This window comes from Alexandromys fortis, unplaced genomic scaffold (genome assembly GCF_014885135.2).
Source record: "Alexandromys fortis isolate MF-2015 unplaced genomic scaffold, M_Fortis_MF-2015_v1.1 scaffold_249, whole genome shotgun sequence".
Lineage (NCBI taxonomy): Eukaryota > Metazoa > Chordata > Mammalia > Rodentia > Cricetidae > Alexandromys > Alexandromys fortis.
In genome coordinates, this window is record NW_026068129.1 from 242,166 (window position 1) to 259,606 (window position 17,441).

Here is a 17,441-nt window from a genome sequence, read left to right on the forward strand (position 1 = left end):
GTGCACTTTCTAAAAGAAAACCTTTCAGGAAAATGATTGCTCCTGCTCACACATCTGAACAAGAATCAGATCCATCTCCCTCCAAACACCGGCTAATCAACTCACCCCATTTTCCTCTCCACCCACTCCAGCCACTCACCCACTCATCAACACAACCCCTTTCTGCCCACCCACCCCCTCATCAATCCAGCGCATCCACCTACCCACCCACCATCATCCGGCCACTCCGCCATTCCACCTACTCCGATGGCCCCCAACACTCCTCACCTAGCTGTTCATCAAGATATTCTGAATTCTATTGCTGGAAAAAGCTCAAAATCCTCACATTGGCAAATTCCTACCATCAACCCTCCCACTTTCCATGTCTACCATGGGTGAGACATGCTTTTATCCAGCTGCGTGATCAACCCAGCACCAATCCACCAGGGATCCTAGGACACCCAACAGAGACCTGGCTCTTTGCAGCCAATTCAGCCCAGTGTATGCCAAAGGCTCCACCATCTTTAGATGCTGACACTGTATTATGGAAACGAGGAGCCCAGACTGCGGTAGTTCTCAAAAGCTTGTGAGGCCCTGGTTTCTGCCAAAACCAAGAAAGCAAGGGAAAAACAAGTACAGAATTCCAGAATGAGACCATAGAGACCAGAGGGACAGAAGACAAGCGGTTTCTGGCTGTTGAATCATTCTACATCACTCTGACCAGGATATACTATGTGGCTGTGGTCATCACTCTGACCAGGATATACTATGTGGCTGTGGTCATCACTCTGACCAGGATATACGATGTGGCTGTGGTCATCACTCTGACCAGGATATACGATGTGGCTGCGGTCATCACCCTGACCAGGGTATATGATGTGGCTGTGGTCACACCCTGATAGGGGTATATGATGTGGCTATGTTGGGTCCAAATTTAAAAACAGAACCAGGCATGGTGGTACATGCCTTTCATCTCAGAATTCGAGAGGCAGACCTCCATGAGTTAGAGGTCAGCCTGGTCTACACAGTGAGTTCCAGGCCAGCAAGAGCTACACAGTGACACTCTATCTAAAAAAATAATAATAATAATTTAGACACTTTCAAATAAGTGCATTATATGTCTATAATATCTCAATAAAACCATTTGTGTTTTTTTGTTTTTGTTTTTGTTTTTTTTTAAACAAAAGTGAGGCCAGGCAGTGGCAGCACACGCCTTTAATCCTAGCACTTGGGAGGCAGAGGCAGGCGATCTCTGTGATTTTCAAGCCAGCCTGGTCTACAGAATGAGTTCCAGGACAGCCAAGGGTACACAGAGTAGCCCTGTCTTTTTTTTTTTTTTAAAGAAAAAAAAAAAACCAGGTGGTGATGCTTTGGGAGAGCTAAGACGCTGTTACCTCACTTAGGTGTACTGACAGAATTCTGTTATCTTCCCCCAGTCTGTGAAGTCATGGCTCAGACCCAAAATGTGTTGGAGTGTAGGACATGGTAGAAGACATGAAGAAGTCTTCAACAGGAACAAAGCCATTCACAGTGGACAGGGGAAAAACCACAAAAAATGAAAATGAAGGAGGTGGTAGCAAACCCCTGTAATCAGTACTCAGGAGAGGAGACGGGAAGAGGTCATAAGAGCAAGCCCAGCCTGCTGAGAACAAGAAGAGGGGCTGGGGCTGAGATCTGGTTGGTGCTCAGCACGTGTGAAGCCCTGGGCTCCATCCCCAGCACTGTAGAAAGCAGAGATAGGGGCAGATGCCTACAACCCCAGCACTGAGGAAGTATAAGCAAGATCAGGACGTCAAGGCCATCCCTATGTTCTCAAAGTCATCCTCGGCTACATAATGAATTTGAGACCAGCCTAGGATATGAGAGATCCTACCACAGAGAAAGAAAAACTGAAAACAAACAACCACAACAAAAATGTGGCAGGAGACATGGCTCAGTAGTTAAGAGTGACTGGAATTGTAACACACGACACATAAACACATTTCAGCATTATTATTCTTTATTTGCAGTGCTGGGGTCCACTTGCAGTGCTGTTAGTGTTCTACATCTAAATTGTATCAGTTCAGCCCCAAGGCACTTGAGTAGGGAAATCATGCATTACTTCTTTTGATTCTTGATTGTAAAAGGGCCTGAAATCACACTGATGTAGATTTCTACATCACTGCCCTGATGTAGAAATTAACTATGCACATATAAAATCATATAAGGAATCTAGCAAGAGGCTTTAATAAACCAAGTAAAATACCATATATTCCCATGAGCATAATACAATTATTACCATGAGCATACAATTAAAGGTAGCTTTTAGTTTGAAGCAATCACCCAAAGATTGATGAGGGAGAAAAACATCTTCCTTCTGGTTAGTTGTGCTGGGTATAACTGCCCCCTTCCAAAGGGCATAGCTTCACAGTCCAATAGACACCTACTAAAGGACCTTCTGGGACACGAAGATCTACTGTGCATGAAGGCATACACCAAGCCAGGGCTCCCATACCTCTAGGTCTTGACAGGAAAAATTAAGGCCACTTGTTCACATTTTTGTGGTTTCCATGTAAAAATCACTTTTAGTGATGCTTTGATTAAAAAGAAGCTGATCTGACAATCTTGCCAAGGAGAGCTAGCTAGCCTAGCATCAATTCCTCATAAGAAAGCAGAGAGGTGAGCAACTTTCCCACAGGTGACCACAGCCAGAACCTCTTCAGGCAGCACCGCTACGCTCTTCCTTCCAAAAACCTCACGTACTGTATCCGGGCATCGAAATGGTCAGCCGGACGGTTGTACGGTGTCCACACAGGTTCGCCCACAAACAGCCGCATGGCCTTCACGTAATTCTAGAAAACAAGCCCCACATCTCATTGGATACGTCTACTCATCTCCATGGGAACTATCGAGGCACCCCTTGAAGCTGGCTTATCCACTTAGCACTCAGCTCATTCAAACCTTTATGCAAGGAGTGTGACCACTTCTGGGCAGCAAAAGTATCTGCAGCTCCTCCTCCTGGTCCACATCAGAGCAGAAACAGGTCCCAACTCCACCCACCCTCGTTGTCCACCACAGCCCCCAGTACTACTTTCTAAGGACCAGCACCAGGCCCCTCCTACTAGCTGGTAACAGAGTAATTTATCAGCACTCAGCCAAACCGGAAATTCAGTTTCCATGCAGCCTCGTTTTCATTTCTACACACCCGGTAGAAATGACAAATATGTGTTCTCACAGAACTCCTGACAGCCACAAACAAGTGGAAATAAGCTCACCGCTAGGCACTCCCCATGCAGTGGGTAAACCATGGTAAAATAAATCAGACATGTGAACAAGAGGTGGGGCGCCTTACGCACCCCAAAGCATACCAAGTGGAAAAAGTAAAATGCAGGGCCCACTCTGCCTCTGGGGTAAAAGGAGTTAAGAAAGAATTGTAACTCTGAATAGGCAAACACCCTGTGAAACAGTCTCAGCCTGCGGCTAGCAACCCTTTTGAGTTTATAGATCGGATATTTTGCCTACCAGACATCTACATGACGATTCATAACAGTAGCAAAATTATGGTTATGATGTAGCAATGAAATAATTTTATAGTTGGGGGTCACCACAACATGAGGAACTGTATTAAAGGGTAGCAGCATTAGGGGAGTCAAAAACCACTGATCTAAATGAACTAAGGAAATGTAGCCACTAGAGCCCTTCAGGGAATGAACTGGGGCCCAGAGGAACAGGAGAGAGAACACCATTCATGAACACCTTGTATCCATCTCATGGTGTGAGACATTGTCTATATTCTGTCAATTATGTTTTAAATAAACGCTGGTTGGCCAGTAGCCAGGCAGGAAGTATAGGTGGGACAACCAAACAGGAAGTAGAGGCAGGGCACTGAGAACAGAGTATTCTGGGAAAAAGAAAGCTCTTCCCACAGTCCTGTCCAGACACCGAAGAAGCAGGATGTGACCTGCCCGGCAGAAAAAGGTACCAAGCCATGTGGCTAACATAGATCAGAATAATGGGTTAATATAAGTTATAAGAGCTAATACAAAGCCTGAGCTAATGGGCCAATCAATTTATAGCTTATGGAGACCTCTGTGTGATTTTCTTTGGGGCTAAAAGGCTGCGGGAACTGGGTAGGACAGAAACCCCAAAAAGCCGGCCCTCATGTTATAATCTCACAATTCTTTTTTTTTTTTAAAGATTTTATTTATTTATTTATTATGTACATAGTGTTTCCTTGCATGTTTGCCCACAGGCCAGAAGAGGGCATCAGATCTCAGTACAGATGGTTGTGAGTCACCATGTGGTTGCTGGGAATTGAACTCAGGACCTCTGGATGAACAGTCAGTGCTCTTAACCTCTGAGCCATCTCTCCAGCCCAATCTCACAATTCTTAATTTTTCTTTTAGATACAGGGTTTCATTTTACCCAGTCTATCCTCAAAACTTGGTAAGTAGCTGAGGATGATCTTGAAGTCCTGATCCTCCTGTCCAAACCTCCCAAATGCTGAGGTGACAGGCACATGCCACCCAGACTGGCTTCATAATTCTGAATTTTTGTTTGTTTTTTAGACAGGGTTTCTCTGTGTAGCCCTGACTGTACTAGAAATTCATTTTGTAGACCAGGCTAGCCTCAAATTCACAGAGATCCACCTGCCTCTACCTCCCAAGTGCTGGGATTAAAAGCATGCACCACCAGACACGGCTCATAATTGTGAACTTTAAATCATGTGCATTTACTATTAATTTGGAAGGCTAAAGAGATGGTTCACTAGTTAAGAATGCATATACCCTTGGAGGGGGCCCAAGTTCAGTTCCTAGCACCAACTCCAGTTCCAGGAGACCCAACGCCCTTTTCTGGATTCTGCAGGAACTAGTACTCATGCACCTACCCCAACAGACATACCCATAATTTAAAAATAAAAATAATTTTTTAAAATTAACTCGGGCTGGGGGTGTAACTCAGTTGGTGGACTGTCTGTCCAGCATGCACGAGCCCCTCAGCTCTATCCACAGCACCAGGGGAACAAGGTTTGGTAGTAAACACCTATAATCCCAACATTGGGGAGGTCAAGACAGGACACGACCACTGGGGTCCTCAAATGAATGTCCCCACCCTACAGGTGCATTAGAACCACCGGCCCCTACATCAGTGACCTCAGTGGAGGTGTGGGCCTCTCTCCTGAAGATATCCGCTCCCTTGACTAAAGCCGTGTGGATTAATGCTGTGCCAGGCTCCTAGCCTGAGGCTCCACTGGCTCTCTCTGAGAGAGCTGTGACTGGCCTCGCACAACACAGCTAGTGGGCCACCGTGGTCGCCTGTGATGTCTACGCACAGGCCGGACCACAGCACAGCATCCTCTCACCTTCTCATCCAGCGTGAAGCGGTGATAGATGCCAGCAGGGAGCGTGATCATGTCCCCCTTCTCCATGGAAATCCGGATCCACTTGTCCTCCTTGTCCCTGACATCGAAGTACCCACTGCCCTCCAGGATGTAGCGGATCTCCTCGTCCAGGTGCAGATGCTCCTCGAAGAACATCTTGATCTAACACAAGAGGGAAGCTGTCAAGCAGCCCCAGCCCTTACGGCCAGGCGGCGGTGAATAGGTATTGCTACTAAAAGTATCAGGGTCTGAGCCACGGAGATGACAGTGGCACCTGCCACCAAGACTGACGTCTTGAATTTAATCCCCAGAGCCCTAAGAGCAGAAGGAGCAAAGTGAGACAGCGTCTCATGTAGCTAGCCTAGGCTGGTCTTCAACTTGCTATGTAGCAAAATGACCTTGAACTTCTGCTACTCTTCTTCCAAGTGCTGTGACTACACACTCCAGCTCTGTGAGGACATTATGAATGACTCTATACCACTAAATTCAAATGGCCCCAGTGAAGTGGTCAGGTACCCTGAAAACACTGCCCCTGAGCTCCCAGGAACACATTCAAGTTTAGGGAAAAGGCAGGTGCAGAACTGGGAATGCCACGGAGAAAACCCCAGGTTGATCCACACGTCACTGGTGGATCTACCACACTTAAGGGATAAACTGCCGCCAGAGTCAGGCCCCTCAAAAGAGCTGAAAGGGAGGCACTCGCCCAACTATGCTATGAGGAACAGCTGCCCCGAAACCACACAAAATGGAAAGCCTTGTGTGAACAGGCAGGAGGGTGATGATTCCCTCCAAGCAGGACCCGCTCACCTTCTCCTCATAATTGGGAAGTGTATCTTTGCATATGGTGATGATGTCCATCCAGGAGTAGTTCCTCTCCTTCCGGATCTTTTCCAGTTCTGGATCATTCTCATGCTTGTCAGCATCCAGCTATATATGTATTAGCAAAACGATGTCGCCTTAGCACAAGGATGTGTAGCAAGTGAGCTGGGAGTTTGGTTCCCTGGTATGATGCTTGCCTAGGAGGGCACGAGGCACTAGGTCTGCTCCCCAACCCTATATGAACAAACCATAGCAATGCGCTCCTTCCAGACCTGCGGCTGGATCGCCCAAACAGAGCATCATTTATTCTTTGCTAGTCCTAGCCCCGCCGTCCACCTCCTCTTTTGATGGGCGGTCCATTCTCCACAGCGACAGGTGGAAACCCCTGGTCTGCTTGAGTCCCACCCCGTCCTGCCAGCGGTCCTGCTGGGTCCTCTGCCTTTCCAGGTGAAGTTCTTGTCCCTCATACCTGCTAAACATAGCCCCCTCGGTATGCGTGACCACTCTGCCATCGTCCTTGCAGTCTTACCAGGCTCTGGGTGGTCAGCATGCTTCCCGTGCCTACAGACCAAGCTCAGGTTCATCAAGATGGACTAAGAGAGCTGTTGTCCTCTTTGACTTTTCTACTTATGTCTGCATCACCCTCTATTATTAGAGAAATCTAGATTCTAAGCTAAAAAAGAACCCCTTATCATTCTTTAAAAAATACTGAAAAGTTGGGGCTGGAAAGATGGTTCAGCAGTTAAGGGCACTGCTTTCCCAACCGACTGGGTTCAAATCCCAGCACCCACAGGGCACCTAACAACTGTCTGTAACTCCAAGATCTAACACTCTCACACAGACTTACCAGCAGGCACCACCAATGCACATAAAATAAAAATAAACTTTAAAAAAGAGTTTGTTTAAAAAAGAAATGGGGGGGTGAGAGACGGCTCAGAGGTTAAGAGCACTGGCTGCTCTTCCAGAGGACCTTAGTTCAATTCCCAGCACCCACATGGTGGCTCACAACCATCTGTAATGAGATCTGGTGCCCTCTTTTGGCCTGCAGACACACATGTAGGCCGAACACTATATATAATAAATAAAATCTTTTTTAAAAAATTACTGGATCCCATAGCAAAAAAATGAAAAACAAAATTACTGGAAAGTGTTGTGATGGCCCATGACTGTAATTCTAGCTACTCAGAATGCAGGAGAGAGTTGTGAATTGGGGGCTAGCCTGGACTACACAGCAAAAATCCATCTAAAAAAAAAAAAAAGCATACATACTCACACCCTTTCATGCCAGGGTCCCATTCCTCAAATTCCTGCTCACAATTTTCATTTATTGCAATCTTACCTATTCTTTAAAGTCCAAATCCAAGGACTGACGCCCTTTTCCTGATATGTTCTCCAAAGGCTCCTGGAAGAACCAGTCTGAAATCCTACATGAAACTACTGTCACTGAACTTAGTGATGCTTAGTTTTTGTTTTGCAAAGAAGTGTACATTTTATCATCATTACAGAACAACACAGCAACACACAGGCACCAATACATTTTATGTGTTTGGGTGTTCTGCATGCACGTACGTCTGTGTACCACTCTTGGCCCTAGTGTCCACAAAGGCCAGGGAAGAACATGAGATTCCCTGGGACTGGAGTTACAGGGAATTGTGAGCCAATGGCAATGGAACCTGTGCTCTTGGCACCGAGCCACCTCTCCAGCCCTAATATACTCTTTTTTTTTAATATTTATTTATTTATTAGGTATACCATATTCTGTCTATCAGGCCAGAAGAGGGCACCAGACCCCATTACATATGGTTGTGAGCCACCATGTGGTTGCTGGGAATTGAACTCAGGACCTTTGGTAGAGCAGGCAATGCTCTTAACCTCTGAGCCATCTCTCCAGCCCCCCCCCCCTAATATATTCTTTTTAGCAAGATTGGAGCACGACATATGTAATGCCAGTTTCGGTGCTGAATGTGCTCCTTCCTAATCCCAGTGTGGAAACCTCATCACCCACACTACAATGTAAAGGTGAGCCTCCTGGTGGGGTCACGGCTGCTCCTGAATGAGCTGAGTGGTCTCAGAGTGCTGCAAGGGAGCTGTGTAAGCCGTCCGCGCGGTTCTTAACCGGCCTTCACCAGACACCTGATCCGGTTTCAGTTTAAGCGGTGCAACCAGTTTGTTATTTACAGATTATCTGGCAATGTGCTAAGTCTGGAGTTTGCCTCCTAGTCTAAGGTATCTGTGAGGACTGCCGGAGCGGACTAACAGTGTTCCAAATGAAAGCTCTCTCAATCCAACTGTGTGGTCAGTCAGGAGAGGAGCCTTCGGGTCACCCTGCTCTGTCCCTTTCCCTAGCAACTTCTGCAGGGGGAGGGAGGACTAACTCCTTCCCTCAACAGGAGTGTCAGAGGCTTCGCTGAGCAAACCTGGCCCCTCGGAGCCACTGCTTGACTTGGGTGATGTGGCCTCCGTTAACTAAAAGTCACTAATTTTGGAGGTCACCAGGCGAGTGTGCAGGGCTCATCCTGATGCCTAGATTATATCTCAGAAACTGGGAAGGCTATGTTTTTTGAAACCACCCTCCATACCCGAGCTGGTGTCGAACGAGTGACCTTTTGATTCAAAAGGCCAAAAGTGCATCCACCTCATCATTTTCTGGGCATGCGTGCAATGGGGAGCCTTGACTGAGCATGTGCATACCGGATAGTCTTTTCCAGTCCCCTTTCACCTGCTTCCTAGCCCAAAAAATTCCTGGAAGAGATGGATTTCTGCATCATCCCCACCTTCGCGTGGCCAACCTGAGCATCAGCTCTGCTGGGTCCACAGCTCCTTACTTCTGCTGTGGTCACACCATGGGGTTTTTTTGTTTGTTGGTTGGTTTTTTACTGAGTGCTCTGTCTGCATGTATGCCTGCTGGCCGAAAGAGGGCATCAGATCTCATTATAGATGGTTGTGAGCCACCATGAGGTTGCTAGGAATTGAACTCAGGACCTGAAAAAGCAGTCAGTGCTCTTAGCTGAGCAATCTCTCCAGCCCCAGGCCTCCATGGTTTTAAGGGACACGACTCTGCAAAGTTCCTCAGGCAAGCGGGACTTTAAGCCAGCAGGTTTGCATTTCAGTTTGACCACACCAGGACTGACAGGCTAGCGCCACCAGAGCCCCACGATATCCGCGGCCCTCTCGTGTTGGAACTGCGTTACCCGGGACGCTACCACGTGACTGGCAGGTGGCCTTGTTGCGTTTGCAAACACTAGCTGTGAGCGCGGACGCGTGCCACGAAGAAAGCAGGCCCAAAACCCAGTAAGTAGTTAAGAGATCGAGGGAGGGCCGTGCCGAGCATGCGCGGCGCCCCACGCCCTTCACCACATGCGCAGGGGCGCGGGGCTCCAGCCCGCACCCGTACCTTCCAATAGAGCACTCCGAGCGTGCGCAGCTGCTCCAGGCCCACCGGGCGGTCGGGGTGCGCGCGGTGGGGCATCCGCGGATCGGCGGTGGACTCGTCCATGTACCAGGCCTGCACCATGTCTACAGCGGCTTCCGCGAGCTGCGCAAGAGGGGGCGAGGCCGAGTCCGGACCGTTTGTGGGCGGGGCTGTGTGGAGGGCGGGGCCGAGAGCAGCGTTTGACCGGTCTCAGGTGGAAACCAAAACCTCCCAGACCAAGCAGTGGCCGGTCCGGATCTCTGTTGGGCGGGGCATCCTCGCCTCCTGGAGCACCACCTGACCTGGCACCCTTAGGCTGTGCTTGGACTTTCGGTACCAACACGGGAGGCTAGTAGATCCAGCCATTCTTATTTTACAGAAGTGAAAACAAATGCAAACCGAAAAGCATGATTGTCTAAACAACTCTGGGCTCAGCTGAAGATTCAAACAGAGGACCCCGGGGTCAGGGCGGGACGCTGGGCTCTCCAAACTGCAGCCGTAGAGGCACACGCCTTTAATCACAGCACTCGGGAGGCAGAGGCAGGAGGATCTCTGTGAGTTTCGAGGCCAACAGGGTCTACAGAGCGAGTTTTAGGACAGGGACCCAAAAAGCTACACAGAGAAATCTTGTTTCGAGCAAATAAACAAACAAAAAAGCATATCCACAACCGTAACAGTTATGCTGTCCCGCTTTCCTTGCTGTGGTAAAATACTCTGACAAGGGCGGCTTAAATGCAGAAAGGGTTTATTTGGCTCGCAGTTCCATTTTAAAACCCATCACAGGGACAACAGAGCTGGACAGGACAGGAATTTGAAACTTGAAACAGCAAGACATGAATACGTGCGTTCTTACTGATGCTCAGCCCCCTCTGTACACTTCCTTGCCTAGGGAATGGTGCCACCCACAAATGCAGACCTTATTTGAATTAATGTAATCTAGATAGTCCCCCACAGACAGGCCACAGGCCAGACTAATCTAGACAATTTCTCATTGATTCCCTCTTCCTAGGTAATTCTAGGTTGTGTTAAGATGACAGTTAAGATTAACCATCATGGAGCTGGAAAGGTGGTGCAACAGTTAAGAGCCCTTGTTGCTCTTTCTGAGGACCCAGGTCCGGTTCCTAGCAGCCACTTGGTAGTTCACAACCATCCCTAACTCCAGTTCTGGGGGATCCGGTGTCCTCTTCTGACTTTTGTGGATATGCTCACATGTGATGATGTGATGCACAAACATGCAAGCAAAACATTTATAAATAAATCAAAAATAAATAAAACTAACCACCATGTTATTAGAAGATATGGCACAGACTAAGGATATGTTCCTTCTTCAAATAATCTGATTAAGAAAGCCCTGCTGGTGGGACTTAGACCTCACAGCATGATGCACTGGCTAATTCAAGATCTGTGCAACAGAGAAGGGCATGGTAAAGATTCAAGGATGACGAATGTCTGTGGTCTCAGGGTTGGATAAACAGGAAGACATGGGATTTTCACAAATAAGGGAAGTTTGTGGAATAAGGACCCTTAGTGGGCTAGCCATCTTTGATAGAAAAAGAATTCTCATATTTTAAAGGTAAGATAACTGAGACCCAGATGGCTTTTAGGAACTTGTGTCCACAGGACGTGACAAGGCAGGGGTTTGAACTCAGAAAGCCTAACGCAAAAGTCTCTGCAAAATACAGAGCAAAAAGCAAACGCTTTGTTCAGCTATAGTAATAACAGTCTTGAAATTGGGAGTTTGCGCCCCTCCTGCCTCTGCTGGCTGCTCCTAGCTACAGCAGCACAGCAGGACCCCAAGGACTGTGTGTTGGCCTCTGTCTTCGGCAGAGGTCTTTTCTGTCCCAGCTGGCATGAGAGAGGGCAGCAGGTGCGTGTCAAGAAAATCATACTTTCAAAAAGTAAGACGGGGAGATGCCCCCGAGGCACTGGGAGGGGAAACTCTGCTTTCACCAGCACCAGTTCAAGCAGAGTCAGGGAGACAGCACTGTTGATCTCCTGCAGCCCTACTGCCCGTGAGAGTTCCCCTTTGAAGAAGACTGGCTCTTCTGAACTTGAACTGTTTCTTACAGAATAGCCAGCAGCGGCCCAGAATCGTTTTCATGACCAGAATTTATTGCCCTAGTTAAGACACTTGGGAAGAACACTTCAGATGTTTTGAAAGACAGCCGGTCTCCATCATGGCAAGCCTGTCTGGGCTGGGACCCTCTAGGCTTTAGTGGGAATGTGAAGGTAGTGTATAAATATATAAATGTGTATAATATATAAATATATAAATGTTCTTTTTCTTTTTTTAAATATTTATTTATTATGTATACAATATTCTGTCTGTATGCCTGAAGGCCAGAAGAGCGCACCAGACCTCATTACAGATGGTTGTGAGTCACCATGTGGTTGCTGGGAATTGAACTCAGGACCTTTGGAAGAGCAAGCAATGCTCTTAACCGCTGAACCATCTCTCCAGCCCATAAATGTTCTGTTTCAGACAGGGTTTCACTGTGTAGCCCTGACTGGCTTGGAGCTTTCTATGTAGACCAAGCTGCCTCGTACTCACAGAGATTCGCCTGTATCTATCTGCCTCGCAAGGGCTAGGGTTAAAGGTGTATATCACTATACGCAAACCTATAGCAGTCATTTTTAAGTATAAAGGCTATTCTTTGTTTTGAGCATGGGGCGGGGGGGGGGCACTCATGTAATTCTAGGACTTCAGAAGTTGAGGCAGGAAGATTGAGAGACCGCACTGATAAGCAAGATCTTGTCTCAAATAACAAAAGCAAAAGCAAAAACAGGCTGGGAGTGTAGCCAGTACTGCAGAACAAAACACAAAACATTTTTAAAGGTTTATTGACTTTGTTTTTTATGTTTATGAATGTTTGCTTGTATGTGTGAATATGCTGTGCAGTCCTTTAGTGCCTGAGGAAGCCAGAAAAAGACATTAGACCCACTGCAGCTGGAGCTGGGAGTCACTGTGTGTCACTGCATGGATGTCACTGCGTGGGTGTCGCTGTGTGGGAGTCACTGCATGGGGGTCACTGCATGGGAGTCACTGCATGGGAGTCACTGCGTGAGTGTTACTGCATAGTCGCTCTGTGGGAGTCCCTGTGTGGGAGTTACTGTGTGTATGTGACTTTGTGGGAGTCACTGCATGGGTGTCACTGGGTGGGTGCTGGCAGCCAAACTGGGATCCTCTGCTCTTAACCACTCTGCAGACCCACAAAATATTCTTGAGCTGGAAAGTCATTCATGCCTATAATCCCAGCACTAGAGATGCCAAGGCAGAACGATGGTCAATTTAAGGCGAGCCTGGCTGCATCATGGAACTCAAATCAACAAAATCCCTAGCTCACAGAGCATTCAAAGGAGGCAACAGGCTGCACCTGGCTCTGTTTGACTTGTGGCTCCTGCTGTGTGCTGTTAATAATTTTTACCTGATCACCATGGGACTACTTCCCCGACCTTGGGCTGGGGATGCATAGTCTCAAGGCTTTACCTTGTTTGCAGGTTAGCCCTGCCTAAGCGAATGGATGTAGCCCAGAAAGACCTCACACAGTGACTAGCAGAAAACATTGCCAGCAGTTTTGCACAAGTTCCTGAGAGCAGTGCCCACTAGGATGGGGATGAGTTCTGCAGCTTCACTCCGTGGGCTGAACTGAAGAGAGGAACCTGGAACTGGAGGAACCAAGACCCACACTCCAGATGGGGTCATATTAGGATGTGCGGCCTCTATGCTTCCTGGACACAGTGCTGAAGCCACATCTTCTGGTTGTGATTCAACAGGGTTGGTGGCATTTTCCTGCTTCAGCAAGGACGGTTTTAAGAATCTTATTTTTTTAATGACATCTTGAAATTTGTGGGCAAATGGATGGATCTAGAAAACATCAAATTGAGTGAGGTAACCCAGACCCAGAAAGACAAATATCACATGTACTCACTCATAAGTGGCTTTTAGACATAAAGCAAAGAAAAACCAGCCTACAATTCACAATCCCGGGGAACCTAGACAACAAAGAGGACCCTAAAACAGACATACATGGATCTAATCTACATGGGAAGTAGAAAAAGACAAGATCTCCTTGTAATTTGGGAGCATGGGGATTAGTGGGAGAGGGTAGAAGGGGAGGGGAAAGGACAGGAAAGGAGCAGAGAACAATATATAGCTCAGTAAAAACAACTAAAAAAAATTAAAAAAAAATACCATGTATTTCTTTCATGAGAATCTTGGCCTCTACATCTGAGTGAGAGTGAAAAAGAGAAGGTACCAGCAAACTAGAAAGGGGCCTGAGAGGGAAGAAATCTACTTTTGGCAGAAAATCCTCCTATATTAAATCTAAGTAAATGTTAACCTGTATTTAAAACCCAGGCATGGCAGAACACGCCTTTAATGGAGGCAGACGCAAGTGGGTCTCTGCAAGTTTGAGGCCAGCCTGGTTTAAATAGCAAGCTCCATACCAGGCCAGGAAGACAATGGCCGAAAGGAAGCAAACAAAAACAAATACATTAGGAAAAAACTGAAAAAGTCTAAAGTCATTGGACTACCCCATGGCCGTTTATGAGAAACTTGAAGTTGCTGGTTATGTTCTGTTAGGAACTGCTATTCAAATTCCCTTCTAGTCACGTCCCCTCTTCTGTCCAGCAATGTTATAGAAAATGAAGTCATATTCTGTTTTTGCATATATTTTTTGATTTTTTTGAATTTTCGAGACAGGGTTTCTCCGTAGCTTTTTGGTTCCCGTCTTAGAACTAGCTCTTGTAGACCAGGCTGGCCTTGAACTCACAGAGACCCACCTGCCTCTGCCTCCTGAGTGCCGGAATTAAAGGCGTGTGCCACCACCGCCGGGCCTAAAACTTTTTTTCCGATTAATTATGCATGCAGAGCCTCATTCACACACAACACAGACTGATACAGACAGACCACACACACACACATAGACATTACATTACTTACTTACTTACCTGGGAATCAAACTTGGGACCTCGGGCACTGCAGGCGGTGCTCCAACCTCTCAACCAGCTCTCCAACCATTCTGTTTTCGCATATTTGCACACATAAAACTATCTCCACTTGGGGAAAAAAAAAATCTCTTATTTTTATCTTCTTTAACAGGTGTGAAAAGCCCAGTGGCCGCTAGGAAGCCAGTCATGTGATTTGCCTGGCCTTGGGAACAGACAGCTTGAGCCTCCGGTAGCCTCCGTTATTACATCGCTTCGGCTCTGCACCATCAAGCCAAACCTCACCACGCTTTGAGAGCCCTGTTTATTGTCCTTACTGTTTGGACACTTTAGGAGGCAAATGGCAGGACTCCCAAGTTTTTTCAATTTACACACCTGAGGAGGATAACAAGGGATTTCGCCATGGCTGGGAGCTGCTCATGGGATGTTAACAGGTCTGTCTCCATCTCTCTTCCCTTCCTTTCTCTCTCCTTCCCTCCTTGTATCTTATCTTGTCTCCCCCCCATCCCACATCTCTCCATCCCTCAAGTCTTTTCTCTATGTGGTGGCTAATTTATTAAATTAATTATGTATTTTAATTAAGTTAATGCATTAACTCATTTCCCATTCATTACTATAACACAAAAAACCTAAGGATATGTTTTGTTTTGGGTTTTGGGAGGGGGGGTTTGGGGGGGTTGGTCTTTCAAGACAGGGTTTCTCTGTAGCTTTGGAGTCTCGTAGACCAGGCTGGCCTCGAACTCACAGAGATCCGCCCACCTCTGCCTCCCTAGTGCTAGGATTAAAGGTGTGCACCACCTCTGCCCTGCGGCTCTGTTTTTTATGTGAGAAAGGATTATTGAGGTCAGAGGCGGGTGGGTTGGGGGTCCAGGTCTCACCAGCCTTGTCAGCTGGGCCTCTGGAAAGGAACATCCGTGGTCACTTCACAACAGACAGCACCATGGTGGGAACATGTTTGAGGGAGAGACTATGTGGGAAGCCAGAGATGTGACAGAGCCAAGGTCTTCTTCTATCACTGACTCTCACTGGAAGTATGTGGGGTCTAGAGAGAGCTACAGGAGTTCTTCTGAGGACAGTGCCCCCTAGTGGCCTGTGAAAGGTTCCACCATCTCCATGCTGAGGACCAGCATGAACTTCCCACGTGTGAGCTTGGGGGACAGATGCAAACCACATGACAGCTGCCTTTACCACGTACTTGTAACTCAGAAGAAGGGCTCTTTATGTAACATCCGGCATCCGGTCTTCTGGAAAATTCCAGCAAGCCTGGCTAAAGTAAAAAAAAAAAAAAAAAAAAAAAACCATACCTGTAGAACTCTGTAGGACTGGGGAAGAGCTCTAAGCAGCCAGTTGGGGTCAACATCAGGCAGGAGAGAGCAAACAGAGGCATTACAAAGTAAATATCCCCGCCCACTGCCAACCTGTCCAAGCCTCTTGCTTTCTGTGCTCCTAGTAGGACAGGGACTAAGGGACATGGGAGGCAAGCAGAATTCCAGCTAGCCTGGGTCATCAGGCCCTCTTCATGGCCAGTTCTCCTCAGATCCAGCCAGAAAAATGTGGAGCCTACCCATTGTGGAGCCCAGGTTCAAACTACTTTCCATGTTAAGGTCAGAACTGAATTAATGTCTTCAAAGTGGAAGAGCCCGGAGGGCTTTGTGGGAAATAGAAAATGCTAAGGGGGGCGGGAGGTGGGGAGGACATAATACCTAATTGAAGATGCAGCGATGGCTGGAAGCTACGTGAGACTCTGGGGTACAGGAGCTGGCTCCGTCTACTAATAAAAGCACACTGTGAAACTCAAGGGCCCATCTATAAATAAGCGTGGCTAACCAGAAGACATGGAAAAGGGAATCAGTGAGACTGACATGGAGCCTGTGCATCAAGGAAACCCAACAAGTGCCTACCAGGCAGGAGATGGGTGTATTCCTGCCTCCGGCTCAAAGGGGGAACAATCCCAGAATGCCACTCAAAGCTATCGAATGTTGAGATTGTCGAAGCTGGGTGACAGAGATAGCTATTCATCGAACTGTTCTTCTTTATTTTTTTTTAAAGATTTATTTATTTATTATGTATACAACATATGCCTTGATGTATGCCCGCACGCCAGAGGAGGGCACCAGACCTCAGTACACATGGTTGTGAGCCACCATTTGGTTGCTGGGAATCGAACTCAGTACCTCTGGAAAAGCAGCCAGTGCTCTTAACCTCTGAGCCATCTCTCCAGCCCCCTGTTCTTCTTTATTAATCTGTGTTTGAAAATGTCCAATAAGATTTTTAAGTTATCTGTGTGTTAAGAAACAAGCCACATGTGCATATAAATTTTCTTAACTGAGAAAAGAAGAGTAAGGGGCCCGACATCTTAACAAAGAAGCCATACCTAGAAACAGTTGCTTGGAGGCCACGCTAGCAAAGTTTTCTTCAAACTAATTAAAAGAAAATCCTGCCTCTTAATACTAATAATACGTCTCTGAAGGAAACATGGATGACTTCAGTATAACTCTAGGCCTTTTTCTAGAAGAAAAGCAGGGGCATATCGTCAAGATGTTGAATGATCTCAATCAGCTCCTAGGACAAAAATCAACCCAAACATTTGATGAGAGGCCATTTTTCCTCAGAGCCAGAATCTCTCTGACCCCCAAACATGCAACACAATATGAAAGAAAGTACAGATCTCTTCATCCTCTCCTGAAACTGCCCTGGGTGTGATAGGTCACACCTTGAATTCCCACACTCAGAGGCAGAGGCAGGTGGCTCTCTGATGGAGGAAGGTCATTAGTCAATAAACAAACTGCCTTGGCCCATTTGATAGGCCATCCCTTAGGTGGGTGGAGTAGACAGAATAGAATGCTGGGAAGAAGGGAAGTGAGGTCAGAGACGCGATGAAGCTCCGACCCAGGATGGACGTAGGCTAGAATCTTCCCAATAAGC

The 17,441-nt window shown here is 47.1% G+C and overlaps 1 protein-coding gene across 1 annotated transcript; it reads right to left on the bottom strand.

Annotated features, from left to right (window-relative positions):
* Window positions 1-1,960: 1,960 nt before the first annotated feature.
* Window positions 1,961-9,728, bottom strand: Adi1 (acireductone dioxygenase 1). Its single transcript, XM_050125925.1, has 4 exons — window positions 9,552-9,728; window positions 6,146-6,265; window positions 5,321-5,500; window positions 1,961-2,810 (listed from the first exon to the last, which is right to left on the bottom strand). The coding sequence occupies exons 1-4, from the start codon at window positions 9,669-9,671 to the stop codon at window positions 2,691-2,693; spliced, it is 540 nt and encodes a 179-aa protein (XP_049981882.1). The 5' UTR covers window positions 9,672-9,728; the 3' UTR covers window positions 1,961-2,690.
* Window positions 9,729-17,441: the final 7,713 nt, after the last annotated feature.